Source organism: Ambystoma mexicanum, chromosome 3q (genome assembly GCF_040938575.1).
Source record: "Ambystoma mexicanum isolate Mex_15411 chromosome 3q, UKY_AmexF1_1, whole genome shotgun sequence".
In the NCBI taxonomy this organism is placed as follows: Eukaryota; Metazoa; Chordata; class Amphibia; order Caudata; family Ambystomatidae; genus Ambystoma; species Ambystoma mexicanum.
The window spans coordinates 766,401,351-766,419,424 of NC_090926.1; the positions used below are offsets into that span (position 1 = coordinate 766,401,351).

At 44.8% G+C, this 18,074-nt stretch overlaps 1 protein-coding gene across 3 annotated transcripts in view; it reads right to left on the reverse strand.

Annotated features, from left to right (window-relative positions):
* The window catches only part of LLGL2 (LLGL scribble cell polarity complex component 2), a 908,486-nt gene that overhangs the window by 677,393 nt on the left and 213,019 nt on the right, over window positions 1–18,074 (reverse strand). For all 3 annotated transcript variants that reach the window (XM_069654770.1, XM_069654772.1, XM_069654771.1), the window contains exon 3: window positions 1,034–1,131. In XM_069654770.1, the coding sequence (XP_069510871.1) occupies window positions 1,034–1,131 (98 nt within the window). The remainder of the gene's footprint in view (window positions 1–1,033; window positions 1,132–18,074) is intronic.

Consider the following 18,074-nt stretch of genomic DNA (forward strand, 5'->3'; position numbering starts at 1 on the left):
GCATCCCTAGTTCATAAAGCCCTGAACAATGCAGCACCAAGCTATCTCCGCAATAAACTCACAATAAGACATCACTCGCGCCCTGCCAGAACTGCAAATGCCAACAGCCTCATCATTCCGAGATTCAGGTTATCTAAGGCAGGGGGTAGTAGCTTCCCGGTGCAAGCAGCTCAATTATGGAACTCATTGCCTAATCCTCTACACGAGGCACAGCCCTTCCCTAAATTCAGAAATAACTACATCAATCTGCTAAGGACTGCCAATGAATAGCCTACTGGCGCCCACTTATCCTCCACCCCACCCTAGAACATACATTTCATCATGATCTTATGGTCCCACCCACTTTGCCCACCTGACCGTTGAGCTTTCGCCCACACAGTACCTGTACATAGACTGTCTTGATCATATTTTGTATTTATTCTGCATGTAAACCGTAATTGCTGCTTTACCGTGATATTTTGCATTCTATATTTGTATTTTGTATTTGTACAGTGTATGTATCCCATGGCCCCACCCTGCAACCTAAGCTTCGCATTTTCTGTACTGCTGCGCCCGGTTACCTCCGGGTCTGGTGCGCATTATAAGTGAATAAAACAAACAAACAAACAAACAAACCAAAACTACAGGGCTGCTACCGCAGATTCTGTATTATATAGAGATATGTACATATGTTCTGTTCGTTTTGCCCCACGTCCATGTCCCACTTTATTAAACTTTTTTTTTAGACAATCTTCACAACTGGCTCGCAACTTTTGCACATCTTTTTGCTATTGTACAAGCATCCTTGGGAGGGTGGATTGCCTCAGTCATCTGTAAATAGATTATTGTAAGTGATTCTTGATTGAAATTGACATCCCGGTTCGTCTAATGAATACAAATAAACACAAAATGTAGGCTTCAAGGAAGCTAGAGAACATTTTTCTCAGTGTGAGCTTAACAAAACAAAAAAAACTATTGTCAATATTTATTTCTAACACCAACCCCCACTCTAACATGGTGACTCGTCATGACAGCAGCAAAGTCAAAAGGATACAGCTTGATGGCCCCTGAGCGAGTGCCGATGGCCATGAGGTGCATGGACGGACTGAACCCAAGGGCGCTGGGCTGGTGTGGAAAGCCATGTTCTACAGTCTGAAAGAGAAAGTTATGAGTTAATTAAGTATTGCTAAATAGGACCATGGTCAAAACAGAGTCTTGAAAACGAGTTGGGAGCAATTAAACAAACACAAACAGGACCAGCAATTATGCAGAACCCAGAGACAAAATATGTAGTGATGAACAGTGCCATCAAACAACCTATAAGCTGCCCTAAAGATAAGGGGTGTATCAGCCACTTTTAATCTGTAAAAATGACCAAATACACCCAAAAATTAAAATAGGTAGTATAAATACTCCCAACAAAAAATAGAAAACAGACATGTAGGACCTTGTGCCCCAGTTTTCACCCACGCAGCTCAATGGATATGTTTGGACCAGTAGCACATGTAGTAGCAGAGGAAGAAACTTATTACTGCCAGAGGTAAACCTGTAACTTTTAACGTGCATGAATAACTAAGTGCAAAGACATATAATTACAAAACATTACCATTTTCCAGTTAAAACGTGTATACTTGCTTATAAAATACTCCCATTGTCAACGGGGAGTTACTTTCTTATTCCCCCCAAAAAACATTTTACTCCCAACTTTAAAAAATCTGGAACAAAATACTTGCACTTCAAAATCTAATCTACAGCACTGCCTACAAGGAAGGCAAACATAGCTGTGCTTCAGTCACTTCATTTCATCCATTCATAATACGCCAAATATCCCTACTGTTGTCATAATTAAGAAATAAAGTTCCAACCTGTACAAAAAATCTGGTAACAAGCTTCCCCGGTCGATAACATTGCCCAAGGAGCCACAGAGGAGAAAAGGAAGGAAATGCAACTGACCAATACCAGTTTCTGCAGAAGCTATGCACTGCTGCCCTGTAAATGTCAGCTGAGCAAGTATTTTATAAAAAGTAGCCTTAACCACCTTGTCCCCTGGTTTGCTCCGATGCAATTTTGACCCACGTTACAACGCATATTGTGATAGCTTACTTTGAAGCCAGTTGATCCCCGTTTCCTGAGCTACAGAACACTTTCATTTGCGTTTAAATACTCAACTGTTTAGTTTTGGCTAGATAATCCGATTGTTCCATTTATATTGAGTGTACTCAAAGAGATGTAAAGTCCAGTTGAAGTGAAACACAATCACCACTTTTGCAAAAGAATCTGTCTATTTGAAGAACTAGCTTATTACTCAGACAGTAAAATAACTAGTCTGCTAAAAGCTTGAAAAGCACTCACTCTGCTAACAAAAGTTGGAACTACGAGATACCTTGATTCATTGGCAGGAGCCGCATACCTCATTTGTACATTGGTTAAATTGAGCCAGTACTACTTTCAGTACCCAGGTTTGGGGTCTTGCTTTCTAACTAATGGAGGAATGGAGGGTGTGTAACTTCCCTTTTGATACAAGCATGTATGACTGAAACCAGCATAGCAGACTTTCAGAAAGATACATCACCTAAACACGGCACTGTAATGGATGTATCCTGCAACCCCACAAAAGCTGAATGTACCAGATCAAGAGCTATGGGCTCATCTTGAAATGCAGAGGTTTAAACGGTTTTCTAAGTATGTCATGTTACTAGAATTAGTACTGTGCACCGCTGCCATTTGCATGGTTCTCCAGGCGATCTGGCAGATCTGAAAGAGAGGCTGAGTTTGGTTAGTTGGGAGGAGAGCAAAAGGCAAGATTTCAGTGCTTATGTTGAGGTTGCAGATTTTGTTTGTTTGTTTGTTTATTTATTTGTAGCGCACGCCAGACCCGAAGGTATCCGGGGGCGCGTGGTCAAGAATACTTTAAACTTACAAGTTACAGTTATAGATTACACAGTTACAAAAGGGTGGTTAACAGCATGAGGATAAAAGTACAGCACAGTGAATATAAACACAGATAGTCAATGTACAGAAAAATGTCAGTCCGTAATAGGGGAAATAAACATATGCAGAGTGTAAAGGCGAGCATCAAGGTTTCAATAGGGCAAGACTCAAGTGGACAGGGAGGCTAGATTATAGGTCGTTGTCTTTGAGCCATTTAAAGAGGTTAAGTCTGAAGTGTGGGTAGGATTGGTTAGACCTTAAAGAAGGTGGCAGGGAGATAGGAAGTACTGTGATCACTGTGTGCTTATGAACTTTCTATGTGAAACGTGTAGAAGACATCGAAGACCTTGTGTCCAAAGAGGCAGCCTCATGCTTATAGCGTGGGCACGGGTCTGAGAATGTTGGTTGAAGTTAGAGGTGTACGTTTGTGATGTTCGACGTTTGGGGAGAGGGCCTTTTGTTTTTTTAAAGCTGTATGAGTGTGGTGGTTTGCATGTGTGTGCTAGGTAAGATGGAGAGAAATTGAGGGTTAGTCAAAAGGTATGGATTGTTTTCGGGATTGATTTAGTGCTTTCAAGTTATTGATTTTTCTAGTGAAATAAACCTTTCACTAGAAATCAGGTCCGATTGTATATTATATGATTGGAAATGTTGTTCACCACTGGCCATAGCCAGGCGGTCTTGGAGAGCCTTACAGGTTGAAAAGGTGAGAAGTGAAACTGAAGTAACAAAATATTTTCAGGATAGGAAGATTATGATGGACATGTGGTAGCAAGGGAACAGGAGGGGCAGGGTTATGTGGGGAACCCGGTATGTTTTGAGGCTCTTTCTGAAAGTGGTGATGGAGGTAGTGGATGTGAAGAGGTATGGTTTTTCAGACTCTGGTGGCCCACTGGGTAAATGCTTGCATTTGTGGACATGTTAGTTTGCTGAATGGAATGTGTAGGAGATGTTGGCTTGCTTGTCTTGTGTTTGTGTGGGTGATGGGTTCGAGTTTGTTGTGAAAAGGTAAGATGGGGCTTTATGGTGGATGAATTTGAAAACAATGCCAAGTCCTTTCAAGGCAATCTTCTGGGATACAGGGAACCAGTGAAGCTGGGAGAGAGCAGAGGTGATGTGTGAACGTTTGGGTAGGTGAAGAAAGAGTCTGTATGGCCTGCATGGGGGCAACAGTGCTGTTGGGAAGTCCAAGGAGGAGAATGTTGCTTTAGTCCAGCTTGGAGAGAACCAGTGCTTGGACGCAGTGCAGAAGTCATCAGGAGAAAAGATGGGTCTGATCTTTCGCATGAGGTGTAGTTTCAAGTAGCATGTTTTGGTGACAACAGCATGTGTGTGAAGGAAAGCGGGCAGGGGGTGGAGGGCGGTGGGGTGTCGATGTTGAAGCAAAGGGATTTGACAGGTGTGGAGATGGATGAGTCGGTGGTCCAGGGGGGAGTTTGGTTCTGGGTCTAGAGAGGGTGGCTGGGGGGGTATGAGGGGAGGGGGGTGAGGAGGTATTCTGTTTTTTAAGGGTTGGCCTTGAAGATGTGGGTATACATTCAGGAGTGATAGTTGATAGACCGCTTTTTAGGGTGTGGAGTTGTGAGGAGGATGTGATTTGGAAGTATATTTGCGTGTTGTCTGTATTGGTGGAAATGGACATAGTGTTGTTAATGGATTATCCAAGGGATTCAACATATAGGTTGAAGAGGAGTTCTAGGGAGAAGCCTTGCGGTATGCCCTACTTGACCCGGGTGAGGTACGCCCTACTTGACCGGGATGAGGCAAGATCAAAAAGTGGTCATGGAGACAAAGTGTTGAAGGCGGTGCTTGAGAGTTTCATTTTGTGGGCTACGTTGTCTAGTTGAATGGTGTGGTTGATGGTACCAAATGTTCCAGAGAGGTCGAGGAGTATGTGCGGTGCTGTGTGTCCTTTTGTCAGTGACGTTGTGGAGGTCATCAAGGATATGAAGTGTATGGGTTTTGGTGCTTTATGCAGGTCGAAAGCCAGATTGGAAGGGGTTGAGTAGGTTGTGATATGCTGTTGCAGTTGGGTAGTGGCAAAGCGTTACAGGATTCTTGCGAGGTATGGCAGGAACGCAATCATTTTAAGGGATCCTGGTGTCAAGAGTTGTGTTTTTGACGAGGATTGATAGTTGTCTAGTTTGGTGTTCAGTTGAGATAGTGCTATGTGAGAGACAGGAGTTGATGATGTTGAGCCAGTGGGGAGCCAGGGCGGTGATGCAATTGGATGCGGCTTGAGGTGGACATGCATCACCTAGAGCTGTGCATGTTTTGTATTGGCATTAAGGGTGATGAGGGCGTCTGTGTCAATGGGTGGAAGGTGTCTCTTGTGTTGGCATGTTTGGGAGCAGGGAGTGGAAGTGGGAGAACAGAGGGAAGGGCTTGCCTGATGTGTATTTTGTAGTTGAAATAGTCAATGGGGGAGTTGCATACATCAGTGGATGGGGGTGTAGAATGTGGTTTGGAGAGACATTTGACAATGTGGAATAGTTTCTGTGTACGACTGGTGGTGGATTAAAGTTCGTGGAGATAACGGGTGGCTTTGGCACTGCATATGACTGCTTTTTTTTGTATTTCTTGCAGCACAGTTGGAGTAGTGTTCTGGTGGTGGGGTATGGGTTATTTTGCCAGGCTCTTTCTAGGGATCTGGCTTCCTGCTTGATAGAGAGGTGAAAATGTTAAACCATGGGTGATGGTGGTGGCTGCAGAGTTTATGTGTTTTGATGGGGGGCAATTTCATCAAGTGTTTGTGTGGTAATAGTGTTGTAATTGTTGTGTAGAAGAGCGGGATTTGTGTTTCGGGAGGCAGGGGTGGCATGAGTGGTGCCAAGGCAGTGTCTGTAATGTGTTTGATTTGTCTGGATGGCACGACGAGGGGGGAGGGGTGGTAGGTGGAGGGATCCTTTGCGGAGGAGTTTGCAAAGCGGTCCGACAACGACACCCGGATTAGATTTCCCATTGAGACATGATTAGAATTTTAATAGTGATTTTCCCAAGAAGGGCATCCATGCGAAGACATAAATGTCTGTGCTATCTTAAAAGAGCCACTGTATGGCCAAATACTCTTCTCTCTCGGTCTTAGGTCAGAAACATTACCCAAGGCCCTAATAAACATGATTAGAAAGGCCCAAGAATCACCCACCAGACTTTCAGCTGCCCTTCTTTGGTTGTCTGGTAGGAACTCTATTACAGTGTGCAATTTATTTTTGTTTCCTTTAACATCTCAGTCCCTCCATCCTCCAACTCCTTCTCGCCCCTCTTCAATGACTAAGAGGAATTTCAGGCAGGACTCTCTTTCCCTTTGCTTTGCTGTTGAGACCCTGTCTTGCTTCCCTATTCATGCCTCTTCCATTAACAGTGCTTTCTCCAATGTTCAATATTGACTTATTTATTTTATTTTATTTTTTGTATACAGCGCCAAATACTTTTTTATCAACGCCGTAACATTGACAGCCTAATGGAGTCAGGAACATGAACGTTGCTAAATGATGAGTTGATGGAACATTATTTCACAGGTTAGCGCCCAGTACTGTAAAACATCTACCAAGGCCAGAGCCAGAGAATTCATCCCTTCTCCCCCAGGGGGAGCCACTCCGTTGGGGACTAGGGAGGTGATCCCGGGACAAGGCAAGCGGGACCCAACTGGGGATGACTCCCCCTTAGTGAACAAGGAATCCCCAGAAAGGCATTTTTATTCATCTTCCCTCATGTGCCACTTGTTTGTTGGCTATATGGGCATTAAAAAGGATAATGGTGTTAATTACCTTTTTGAAAGGGCTGGTAAGGTTTCACAGAAACAGACTTATCCAATCTCGTTACATATAGAAAAATAAAGCGCCAGTAAGGCCGGCACACAGCGCGAAGGAAAGCAAGAAGGAAATGCTGAGGAGTGAACTGCAAGACGAGAGTCCCTCCCAGAAGGCAGAGGCAGGAAACTGCCACACGCTCCCGGCATCTACAGCAGAGAAGGGCAGGAGCCCGCGTAACGCGGCACTCTCCTATGCGGTGCTGAGCCAGCGAGACTTACCGTGACCGAATGGGGAGGTACAACTGGATCAGAAGTGGTTGACCTGCGTTGTTTACTTCCAGCGCCAAGGACACATCGAGTACAGACGTGAAGTATTGAAACCGACAAAGGGACGCCAAAGCCAACAAAAGGAACCCAAGACCCGGTTCCACCACAGCCGAAGAGCCTTTGTCCCCCGGGGAACACTGCTATGAGGAGCAACGTGTGCAGTGGTTCCTGGGAGGAGGGTTCAGAGGAGCAGCCAGACCCCAAGCATGGGTGAAAAGGACTATAACCCCAAGCAACGGTGAGACAAACAATTACATGAGACAGGGTGAGAACCAGGATAATCCAAGACGGGGATAGAGAAACATTTACCCGAGAGGGTGACAACCAAGAGACTCCTAGCTGGGATGAGAGACAAAGTACCCATGGCTGGTTGAAAGCCAAGAAAATCCAAAGAGGGGCAAGAAACAGAATACCCAGAGTTGGGGTGGGATTTATAAATACCACAAGGCAGAGAGAAAGGAGCATTACACCAAGAGAGCCTGCATTTCAAGGCAGTGTGACCACTATCCAAACTACAGGGGGAGAGACGAGTGAAAAACTAAACAGACATTGTGAAACTGAACTTTGTAGCTGGAACGAAACCCGAAAGACATTTGGGTAGGAGGTCCGAAACCAGCTATCATTATCTTAACACAAAACCCTTACTAGAGTCTTCTGGTTGAAGCTTATGTTAACCCCTTTTTGTTAGTGGTAGAGGCAGGCGTTAGGTTAGATTAAAGGATAGTTCCGGGACTTTTTTTTTATTGTCCCTACGGGTCGGCCATGTGTTTGTAAGCATAAATCGGTAGATCGTAGGAAACTTTCCTATGGACCTTACCCGACTTTTCGCCCATTATCGCACTCGAAATCAGCCTCCATTTTGTGATAATCCTATCATTCCGCCGCATCGACCTGGCTCACCTGCCTTTGCGGCACTAAATCAAATCCCCCGCCCCTGAGCCTGACATCAGCAGACGCGTACTGCCCATTTCAAGCACGTCTCGTGTCAACAATCGCTGCGCCTCAGCTATTGACGTGTTGCCATGGAAATGGCAGGACGCCTCTTTCCCCAATAAGTATAAACAGACCGTTTCACAACACACAGCAGCAGATTTTCGATTCCATTCCTCTCTCTGTGTTACTTTGAGTATTCTGTGACTCGTTTCAGTGCTCTGGTCAGCTACCTTCGCCGCTTGTAGCCCGTGTGAACACCTGTACCATCTCTGTAAATTATTTTACTATCTTTACCGCACAATGGCCACAATAATGCCGTACATGTACGAGCCCGAGTACACCGAGGAAGAACTACTGGAAAGTCAAGCACGCGAAAACGATGGGGATTCGGACGGCAGTTGGGAGGACCAGTCAACGGATGAAGAGCCTGGACCATGTCGCATGGACGGCGTCTCCACCTGGTGCACGTGCAATCGGTGCGAGCTAATGCCAACTGAGGAGGAGAACTGCTGCTGCCGTGAAAATTCCGGGTGCTTGGCCTACATTTCGGAAAGCGAGCAAAGTCTGCAGGAAGGCGAGCAAAGTCCGCAATGCATCACCGAGCTGCCAGAGTTCAGGGAAGCCTGCCTCTCACGGACCGTGTTGAGGATGATGATGGTGCTTATGCACGAACTTCGCGGCACTGTTCGTCCGCGTAATCCGAGTAACGAGTAAGTATACTCTGTTTGTGATGTCAGTGATGCCACCACTATTTCATGGTCGTCTCCCACATATAAAATTACATTTACATATCATTCGAACGCATGTAAATTTGTTCCATATAGTGCATTTTCTAGATATAATTTTTTTCTAAGAAAAATGACATGTGTTACCTGAATCGACATTGATAAGAAAGTTTGGTCAGTTTAATACAGTTTGCATCTTTTTTTTTCACAGGTGGTACAGGCTGGTGGCCTATCGTTGCTTCACTTGGTGGCTTCACGGGAGGCTCGGACACCGCGTTCGGAGAGTAATACCTGCCTGTGCGGTACTTGCCATTAGACAACATTTCCCCAGTGACAGTGGACAATACCGCGGATTTTCCCTCGATGTGCTGCAACCTCAACTTTACAATGTGTAATGTTTATTATTTATGTTTAATTAAAATCTAAAATAAAGCCCAACATATATTTTAACAATGGTTGTTTTGATTTTTTAAATGAATCTAGTGTATATTCTCCTGGGAGGGTGAGGTATTTATAAACTCACCCCCCTGCATTCCATGTAGTAGATCCTGCAGCCATCCTCTTACATTCAGTTAGATGGCCTCTCCTTGGTGAGGCCCTGCGGCAAACGGGTCTTGTCTGCACGACCACCGCCCCGATCCACCCCCCGCCCTATCAAAGGCAGTTCGCACCGGGGTACTTGTGCTGGCAAGTGGAGCTGTCAGGGAGCGATAAAGGCCAAGAGGTGCCAAAGACCATGTACACTTCAAAGTGGTCTATAGAGCATGGGTTGTTGTTCCCATGTCTACCTCCAGACCCCGTGTCTCCTGCCAAGCATCCCCCCTCACGCTGGACGGCCCCCTGCAATCCACATAAGTGTGTCTCCATTCACGAGTCTTCCTGTGTCTTGTCTGCACGACCACCGCCCCGATCCACCCCCCGCCCTATCAAAGGCAGTTCGCACCGGGGTACTTGTGCTGGCAAGTGGAGCTGTCAGGGAGCGATAAAGGCCAAGAGGTGCCAAAGACCATGTACACTTCAAAGTGGTCTATAGAGCATGGGTTGTTGTTCCCATGTCTACCTCCAGACCCCGTGTCTCCTGCCAAGCATCCCCCCTCACGCTGGACGGCCCCCTGCAATCCACATAAGTGTGTCTCCATTCACGAGTCTTCCTGTGTCTTGTCTGCACGACCACCGCCCCGATCCACCCCCCGCCCTATCAAAGGCAGTTCGCACCGGGGTACTTGTGCTGGCAAGTGGAGCTGTCAGGGAGCGATAAAGGCCAAGAGGTGCCAAAGACCATGTACACTTCAAAGTGGTCTATAGAGCATGGGTTGTTGTTCCCATGTCTACCTCCAGACCCCGTGTCTCCTGCCAAGCATCCCCCCTCACGCTGGACGGCCCCCTGCAGACCGCATAATGCCACGACATATACACGTCATTCATTCACAAACACACCCCTGTTTCGAATTCTTTATAACCCACTTCATATTTCTAATGAGAACTTCTTTGCGCTTTGCTAGTCAACCCGTGAAGGTGCTGGTTATCTGCTCTTCGTCTCTGTGAACTTCCGTGACCACTTTGAGCAAACTCGTCAGTTTGCAACCTGTGAACTGCTCCCTGTTCTACGACAAGAAACTACTCTGATCCCTGCATCTAACTGTTTGTTCGTCAAGGTAAGTCCATGTACCATAATCATTTTGCGTCCAATTTTTTAATTTATATCTATTTGCTAGTAGTCATCAAATTGCATCCATGTTTTCTTTTCGTTCACGACAGTACATGCAAGGAACTAGTCACATGTTCTGAGTTTAGTCAAATTACTTTTTCTATTTTTTGAAAGTTATTGAAATACTTATCCGCATGTGAATAACATGTATAGTTCCAAGAACCAAAACGGACCTTGCATTGAACCTTTTATGTGTCATTTAATGTTTTAACACATTGGTATTCATAGAGAATTGTTGATCTTTACTTTTCAGAACTTTCCATAATGCCTGCCTGTTCCATTGGCGGTTGCCCTTCGAAGGCCCATAACAAATCTGAAGGTACTATAATGCATGTTTTCCCTAAGACAATAGATCAGATAAGAGAATGGGTCCGATATTGCGGATATCCAGCCTCTGAGATAGAAAGTAGAGTCCTAGAAGTCTTTGCGGACAAGAGGGGTGATCGATACCGCATCTGCAGCAGGCACTTTAGCCCAGACATGTACTCCACATCATTGCTAATAAGGACGAAAACACCGCGAGCGAGGCGAAAATTGCTCTCAACCGCTATTCCCACTCTATTCGTCCACATCCCTCCACTGGTGAGTCAAGTTTACGTATTTATCTCTCGGCATTGCGGTAGTGTGTAGCATTAGCTAACAATAATTTCCCCATTTATGTATCCACTCAATATGAAGGCTGAAGATTCTCCATCCGTGTCGTTATTGCAGTCATCAGCCACTTCAAGCGCCTATCGGGTAATCTTACTTAGCTATTCTGACACTGACTTGTTTTAGGCATGTAAATCAATAGTTTTAATTGATCGTGTAATTATTTTACCTAATGGTACACCACAGTACTCGTCCTCTAGTCTTTGTTTTCAGTTATAATTATTGTTATCCAAAATAATGCAAGTACTGTCTTTCAGGGAGATGCTGAGGAGTCCAACGCATTGACGACAACCGTAGATGTCACTCAGATGCTCGAGGTACGTTTCCGGACAGTTCCATCGATGGAGATCATCAGATCTTGCATTCTTGTAGCGTGATTGTTACACACAATGTTTCTTTCGTTTTTAGCCATTGGTATGTCCTTCTGTCGTCGCCCTCCTATGTGTCTTCTTTTTTCAATATTGTGTTCATTACTAATGAAAGTCCTATGTTTCAGGGAGTCGATGGAGCATTAGTCCAAGAGGAAGGGGGAGCATGCAGTTACGGGTCGGCGCAACAGCTTGCAGAAGTGTGCACCGCAGTTACAGCGTCCCTTGATGTTCTTATGCATTTCGAGGTATGGATACTGACAGATCAATCATGCGAGATCAAATGACGTGATTACATCCGCTATACTTCCTTCTTTATTAACGCAAGTACTATGTTTCAGGGAGCTGACGGAGCTTCTTCAACAAGAACATCACCCCTAGTAGTTGATGCAGATCTCTGGGTGGTGACACTTCCAACGATGGAGCAAATCGAATCATATTTAGATATCCATTATTTATTTTAGACAACTGATCATTTGTGCAGGTCTATTTAGATGAGCCGTTGACGCCTGCAGAAAGTTTATGTTCTTTTAAACAAAATAGAAAACCATACTAATGCAATTACTGTGTTTCAGGGAGTTGCTGAAGCGTCATCTTCAATAATATCATCAATGGAAGTCTATGCGGAGCCCGAGGTATGGATCTTGACAGTTCAATCTAACTAGATCAACAATGCGTGAACTATTGTCGTTTGAATGTTCTACACAATGCGTTCATTCGTGTTTTGCTATTGAGATGTACGTATGGGTATTGGTCCCCAAGTACATTTTGTGTTTTCAATATTATTATACATACTAATGAAAGTTCTATGTTCCAGCGAGTCGATGGAGCCTCAGTGAGTGATGGATGTGCTTATCATGAAAGTATAGTCGTTGCAGCGCGAGAGGAAGTGGAGACATGCACACACGAGTCGGAGCAACAGCGTCCAGATGTTGAAGTTCGAGGAAAGAAAGTTTCAAAGAAAAGAAAGCAAAAGAAGGTTAGTGTCCTGTTCACTATATTATGTTGTCTTTCACTGTCAATAGTTCAATACTGTAAGTTGTGTTTAAACTGAACATCCCTTTTCTAATCTGTCCTCTAGTTGCGAGTGGGTGTAAGAACTAGATCTACACAGACAGTGAAGCGAACGAGAGATGTTGCTTGTCAAACCTTTTGGCAGGGACTTGAGACTGGAGATGCATCGTGCCAATGGGAAGAATATGAAGTGATTGACAACGGAGCTATACCACCACCAGCCATTGATAGTGAATGTCCTCCTGGTAGTTTGGATGCAGTCGTAGATCAATTCACAGAATCCACACCCGCAAAAAATAAGAGCACGCGAAAGTTGAAGACATTGTTTTTTTCTCCCATCTCCGGACAAGGAACAGATGTTGCAATGGAAGAGAATGAAGTGGACGACAATGAAACACCATCAATATCACTCAGCATAGCGGAAGACGATATCAGAGATTGTACCTTTCATGCGAGTGACATGTCCTCAACGTTACAGGCCGAACCAGCTGGGATGCAGAGTGACAGTATAAGGAAAGAGGCCAAATTCATTGTATTCGATAGCTGTTTGATGGATATTATTATGATGATGAAATGTGGGCATTGGGTTGGTGGGGAAGTATGTGGGGAGCCATTGATTAATGTGACTCGTGCAATTCGAGGCACTAACCTTAAAATACATGCCACCTGTACACAATATCATCCGTTCGCATGGTCTGCACAACCCATGCTGGGGCAACTGCCAGCAGGCAATCTACTTTGTGCAGCGGCCGCACTTTTTAGTGGTTCAAGTTTTAAAAAGTTACAGTATTTCTTTCAGTTTGTGGGAATCCATTTCATTGCGAAAAGTCAGTTCTACAAATACCAAACCGATTATCTATTTCCAGCCATCAGCGAAGCTTGGAGAATGGAAAAAATGTCAATGGAAAGTACATTCGCGGGCAAACGCTTCAGGCTAGCCGGTGATGGACAATGCGACAGTCCAGGATTTTCAGCCAAGTACTGCACCTACCACTTTCAGGACATGGAAAGTAAGAAAATTGTGAGTTCGGTGGTCGTGCAGGTGTCACAAAGTACATCCTCAGTGGCCATGGAGAAAGTTGGCTTTGTAGCATCATTGCAAGAACTACAATCGCGGGGAATGGTGATCGACCTGATAGCCACGGACAGACACGTTTCAATTGCCAAGACAATGAGAGAACAGTACAAAAATATAAATCACCAATTTGACGTATGGCATCTTGCAAAAACAATCAATAAAAAATTGTCGGCTGCAGGAAAAAAAAAAGATATGCAAGGTATTTCACAGTGGTCCAAGTCAATCAGCAACCATCTTTGGTGGAGCTCAAAAACATGTGAAGGGTCGTTGGAAATTCTACTGGAAAAATGGCGGTCAGTAATGTTGCACTGTAGCAACGTACATCAATGGTCGACAAATGAGCATTTCCACAAATGTGAACATGGCCATTTGTCCACAGAGGAGGCACGGAAGAAGAAGTGGTTGATTCCTTCATCACCCACTCACAAGGCCATTGAAAAGATTGTATTTGATAAAACTATAACAAGAGATTTGAGGGGACTCACGGAATTCTGCCACACAGGAGATTTGGAGGTGTTCCACAATATGTGCCTAAAGTACAGGCCCAAAAGATTGCATTTTGGCATGGAAGGCATGATAAATCGGACTCTTCTAGCGGTCTTGGCACATAACCATAATGTTGGCCGTCAACAAAGTAGGACGACCGGAACTTTAGGGACGCTTCGCTACAATAAGGCCTTCACTAAAAGAAGTAAACAATGGGTGATCAAACCAGTGTTTGAGGATATGCAATATGAGTTTATTGAGAGACTTATCGTAGATGTCCTCGATAGGCACATACATGGAGTGGTGAACGAACCTATGCAGGGGACAACTGCATTGCCACCCAACATTGCCTCTGTTCCATGTCCACCTAAAGCAGAGCTCATTGAGAAATACACATCACGGTTTAAATGATTGTAATTCGATTGTCTGTTCTCTCGAGTCTCCTCATGTTGCAGGCCCATTGCAATTAAACCAAACAGTAATATAAATCATTTTTACAAAAATTATAGAATGTTTCCGTATTACAAACACATGGCCGACCCATAGGGACAATAAAAAAAAAGGCACGCAGACAAGATGCCCTTACACTAACTGGAGCTAACTAGAAATGTGTGCTCGCTCAAAGTGAAGGTCAGCTGCTTTGATGTTTTGCTCGGGTGGCGGAACGGCCCACGACCCAATATAAGGTTCTATTGTGATTTGACCTTGACAGGCCGGGACCATCCTGAAAGACTAAGAAAAGATAATGAATAAAATTTCAGAAACGAAACGATGAGCCACGTTCATTAGAAGAAGTAACGTCGGCAAAGAAGGAGTGGTGTTTCGGGTCTGCCCTACACAGAGACACAATGGAAAATGCAAATATAATGTAAGTAACTTTTGATGAGTTTATACCGCAATTTCATTACTATACAGTGGCTTTAAAGACGGGTTCAGTTGTACTTGTTCGTTCTATGTGGCATAGTGTTTTCTACCGCGCACTATCTGGAGGAGAACCATCTTCTTTTACTGAAGCACCTCAAAACCTTCCTCTTTGCTTCTGCTTTCTCTCTCCCTCTCCCCTGCTACAACTGGTCCACTGTCTGCGACCTCGGTCCTGGGCCCTTCCACTCTCCACCTGCACTGCCTCCCTGTCAACCCCTGCACTGGGGGACTGTCTCAGTATCCTACAGCCCCCCCTTCCCAGCACCTGTTCTGCACTTACCTTGCACTTGCCACCAGCTGGCCCTATTTATTTATTATTTTATGCTACTTACCTTGTACTCCACTCCCCCCCCTCCATGCCTCGCCACGCCTTTAAACACTTGTGTACACCCAGTAGCGCTGTCCTCGCTATGAAATGAATAATTTTAATAAGGATCTGATGGTGAGACTAATTTCATTTTTTATGTTTTTAGGTACATCATTCACTACTGTCTGTGTCACGAGTACCAGACACCGGCGGACGGCTTCTACAGCCGCCAGTTGCTTCTCCGCGTGAACAACGTTACCACCCTGACCATTTTATGGGACGATCGCCAAGTACAAGTATGCCCTTACGCGGTACTAACGGTTAGATGCAACATACCTACCGTTGTGGTGGCCTAGTGCCTCGTTGTTGGAACAGCCATGCGATTATCAGTGCGACAGAAGAGCTTATTTTTATCGTAAACCAACACCCTGTGTACTGCACACGAACATCGCTTCCCTCAAGACGAACTAATTTGGATCGAGAGCAAATAAAAATGCAAATCGCTGAATATTCTCTAAACATTTGATGTCCAATAAACGTACTTTGCCAAATGTACAATCTTGCCGTTTGCTTTTAAACCACGGTTTCACATTCCGAATTGTGGTGCTGTATTGTGAGATGCTCTAAGACCCTGTGTACAGCAAAGGACCATCGCGTTCCTCAATACGAACTTTTTGGAACATGAGCAAATAAAAATGCAAATCGCTGAATATTCTCTAAACATTTGATGTCCAATAAACGTACTTTGCCAAATGTACAATCTTGCCGTTTGCTTTTAAACCACGGTTTCACATTCCGAATTGTGGTGCTGTATTGTGAGATGCTCTAAGACCCTGTGTACAGCAAAGGACCATCGCGTTCCTCAATACGAACTTTTTGGAACATGAGCAAATAAAAATGCAAATCGCTGAATATTCTCTAAACATTTGATGTCAAATAAATGTACTTTACCACATTTACAATCTTGCGGTTTGATTTCAAAGTACAGTTTCATATTCCGAATTGTGGTGCGCTGTATTGTGAGCTGATCTGTGTTGATTTCCGGGGTCTGTGTGGAGTCGCGTAGAAGACGCCTGGGCGCGTTTGCCTACGCAGCACAGTCACGTCACGGATAGAGGCGGGGAATATGAATGTTTTGATAAAGTCTGTTTCAGGGGCGGGGGATTTGATTTAGTGCCGCAAAGGCAGGTGAGCCAGGTCGATGCGGCGGAATGATAGGATTATCACAAAATGGAGGCTGATTTCGAGTGCGATAATGGGCGAAAAGTCGGGTAAGGTCCATAGGAAAGTTTCCTACGATCTACCGATTTATGCTTACAAACACATGGCCGACCCGTAGGGACAATAAAAAAAAAGTCCCGGGACTATCCTTTAAGTTTGGACAGAGGATGGGTTTATGTTGCGACACATCCCGACAAGCACCATTTGTTATTTTCTTTATAGAACACGTAAACCCTCCTTAGATGTAGGGATAATAAAGGCCTTATACATTTGTTAATACAGCATTGTTGCAAAAACAACCTCTTGTCCGTCTCCCGAGTCTCATCTATCACAGAAGCAAGACTGTTTGCCTGTTTTCAGATGTACAAGGTCTTATGGATGCATACAACACAAATCATTCTTTGAAGTATAAAGAACCTGGGCGAAAAATAGTTTTATGAATTAAAGGATCTTAAACTTTATCCTGCGATTTACAGGGAGCCAGAGACAATTCATAATTGAGTTATATGATTCCACTTACAACCAACGTCCCCTGTAAGGTGCGCGCCTGTGCGGCTGCTCACCTTTGATTGGGAAGCCACGCATACTGCTTATTTTACCGCGCACTTGCTCCTATCATCATTTGCTCCAATCATTTTATTTTTTTAAACCATTTTTTTGGGGGGGATCCCGTTGGCTGGGCTGGTAATGTGCCGAACTAGGGTCTAATCTAGGAGGAGGAGGGCCCCGTCAGCAATGAGCACTCATGCTTCTTGCTCAATGCAAGCATTGTAGCTCTGGTTTCTAGGGCTTCAGAAGGGAGCCTGCAGGGTGAAAGAGGTGGAGTTTGCCCGGGCCCAGGTTGGGCTGGGCTGCACTACTAGTCCTGGAGAAGGTGGAGTTTGCCCAGGCCCTGGCAGACTGGAACATTCCAGAATCCATTCTTCCCAAAGCATGTGTAACCTCACTGTCAGACAGTTGAGCAGCGCTCCATTCGGGCTCCATATAAAATCCTGTTGCTAGTGCTGTGCCAAGGATTTTAAAGGTGAGTGAGCAGCCCCCACACAGGACCGCTATACTCTTTCTTCTTCCCTCCCTTTCCTGCTTTCCCTCTGTCCGACTCCGTTCTATCCCACTTCCCCCCTTTGGGTACTTACTCGCACAGGCATATATGAAGTGCAGATCTGCATTGTACACCATCTATTGTACTGCACTCTACTTTTCCTTTAAAAATATGCTGTCTCTGCTTTTGGTGGACTAGGGCCACATAGGTGCAGTGAGTCCTGCGCACAAATGACATTGGAGAAGGTCGCTATGTAGAAATTAATGTTATTGATGATGTGTTGAATGATACACTAAAAACTGTACATTATGACCGGAGCACAAGCATAGCGTCAAAGAATTGTTTTGGGAATATTTCAAATGTGGCATGTGTGATGCCACGGGCCAAGGTGCCAAAGGCAAAGTGGTATAGACAAAGGCAGTGATGTCCAAACTGAGACAAAGGCAGTGATGTCCAAACTGGGCCTGCCGCCTGACTCAATAGCCCCTGCTCTGCAATGCTGTGCTTGCCTCTGCTCTAATTTGTGTCTTGCATCAGCTGTGACCACCAGTGCGCTGGCAAGTTTGGCAACTATTTATTTGGTTTTTGTTTTGGGTGGCGGGTATTTCCCACAGGACAATGTAAAATGT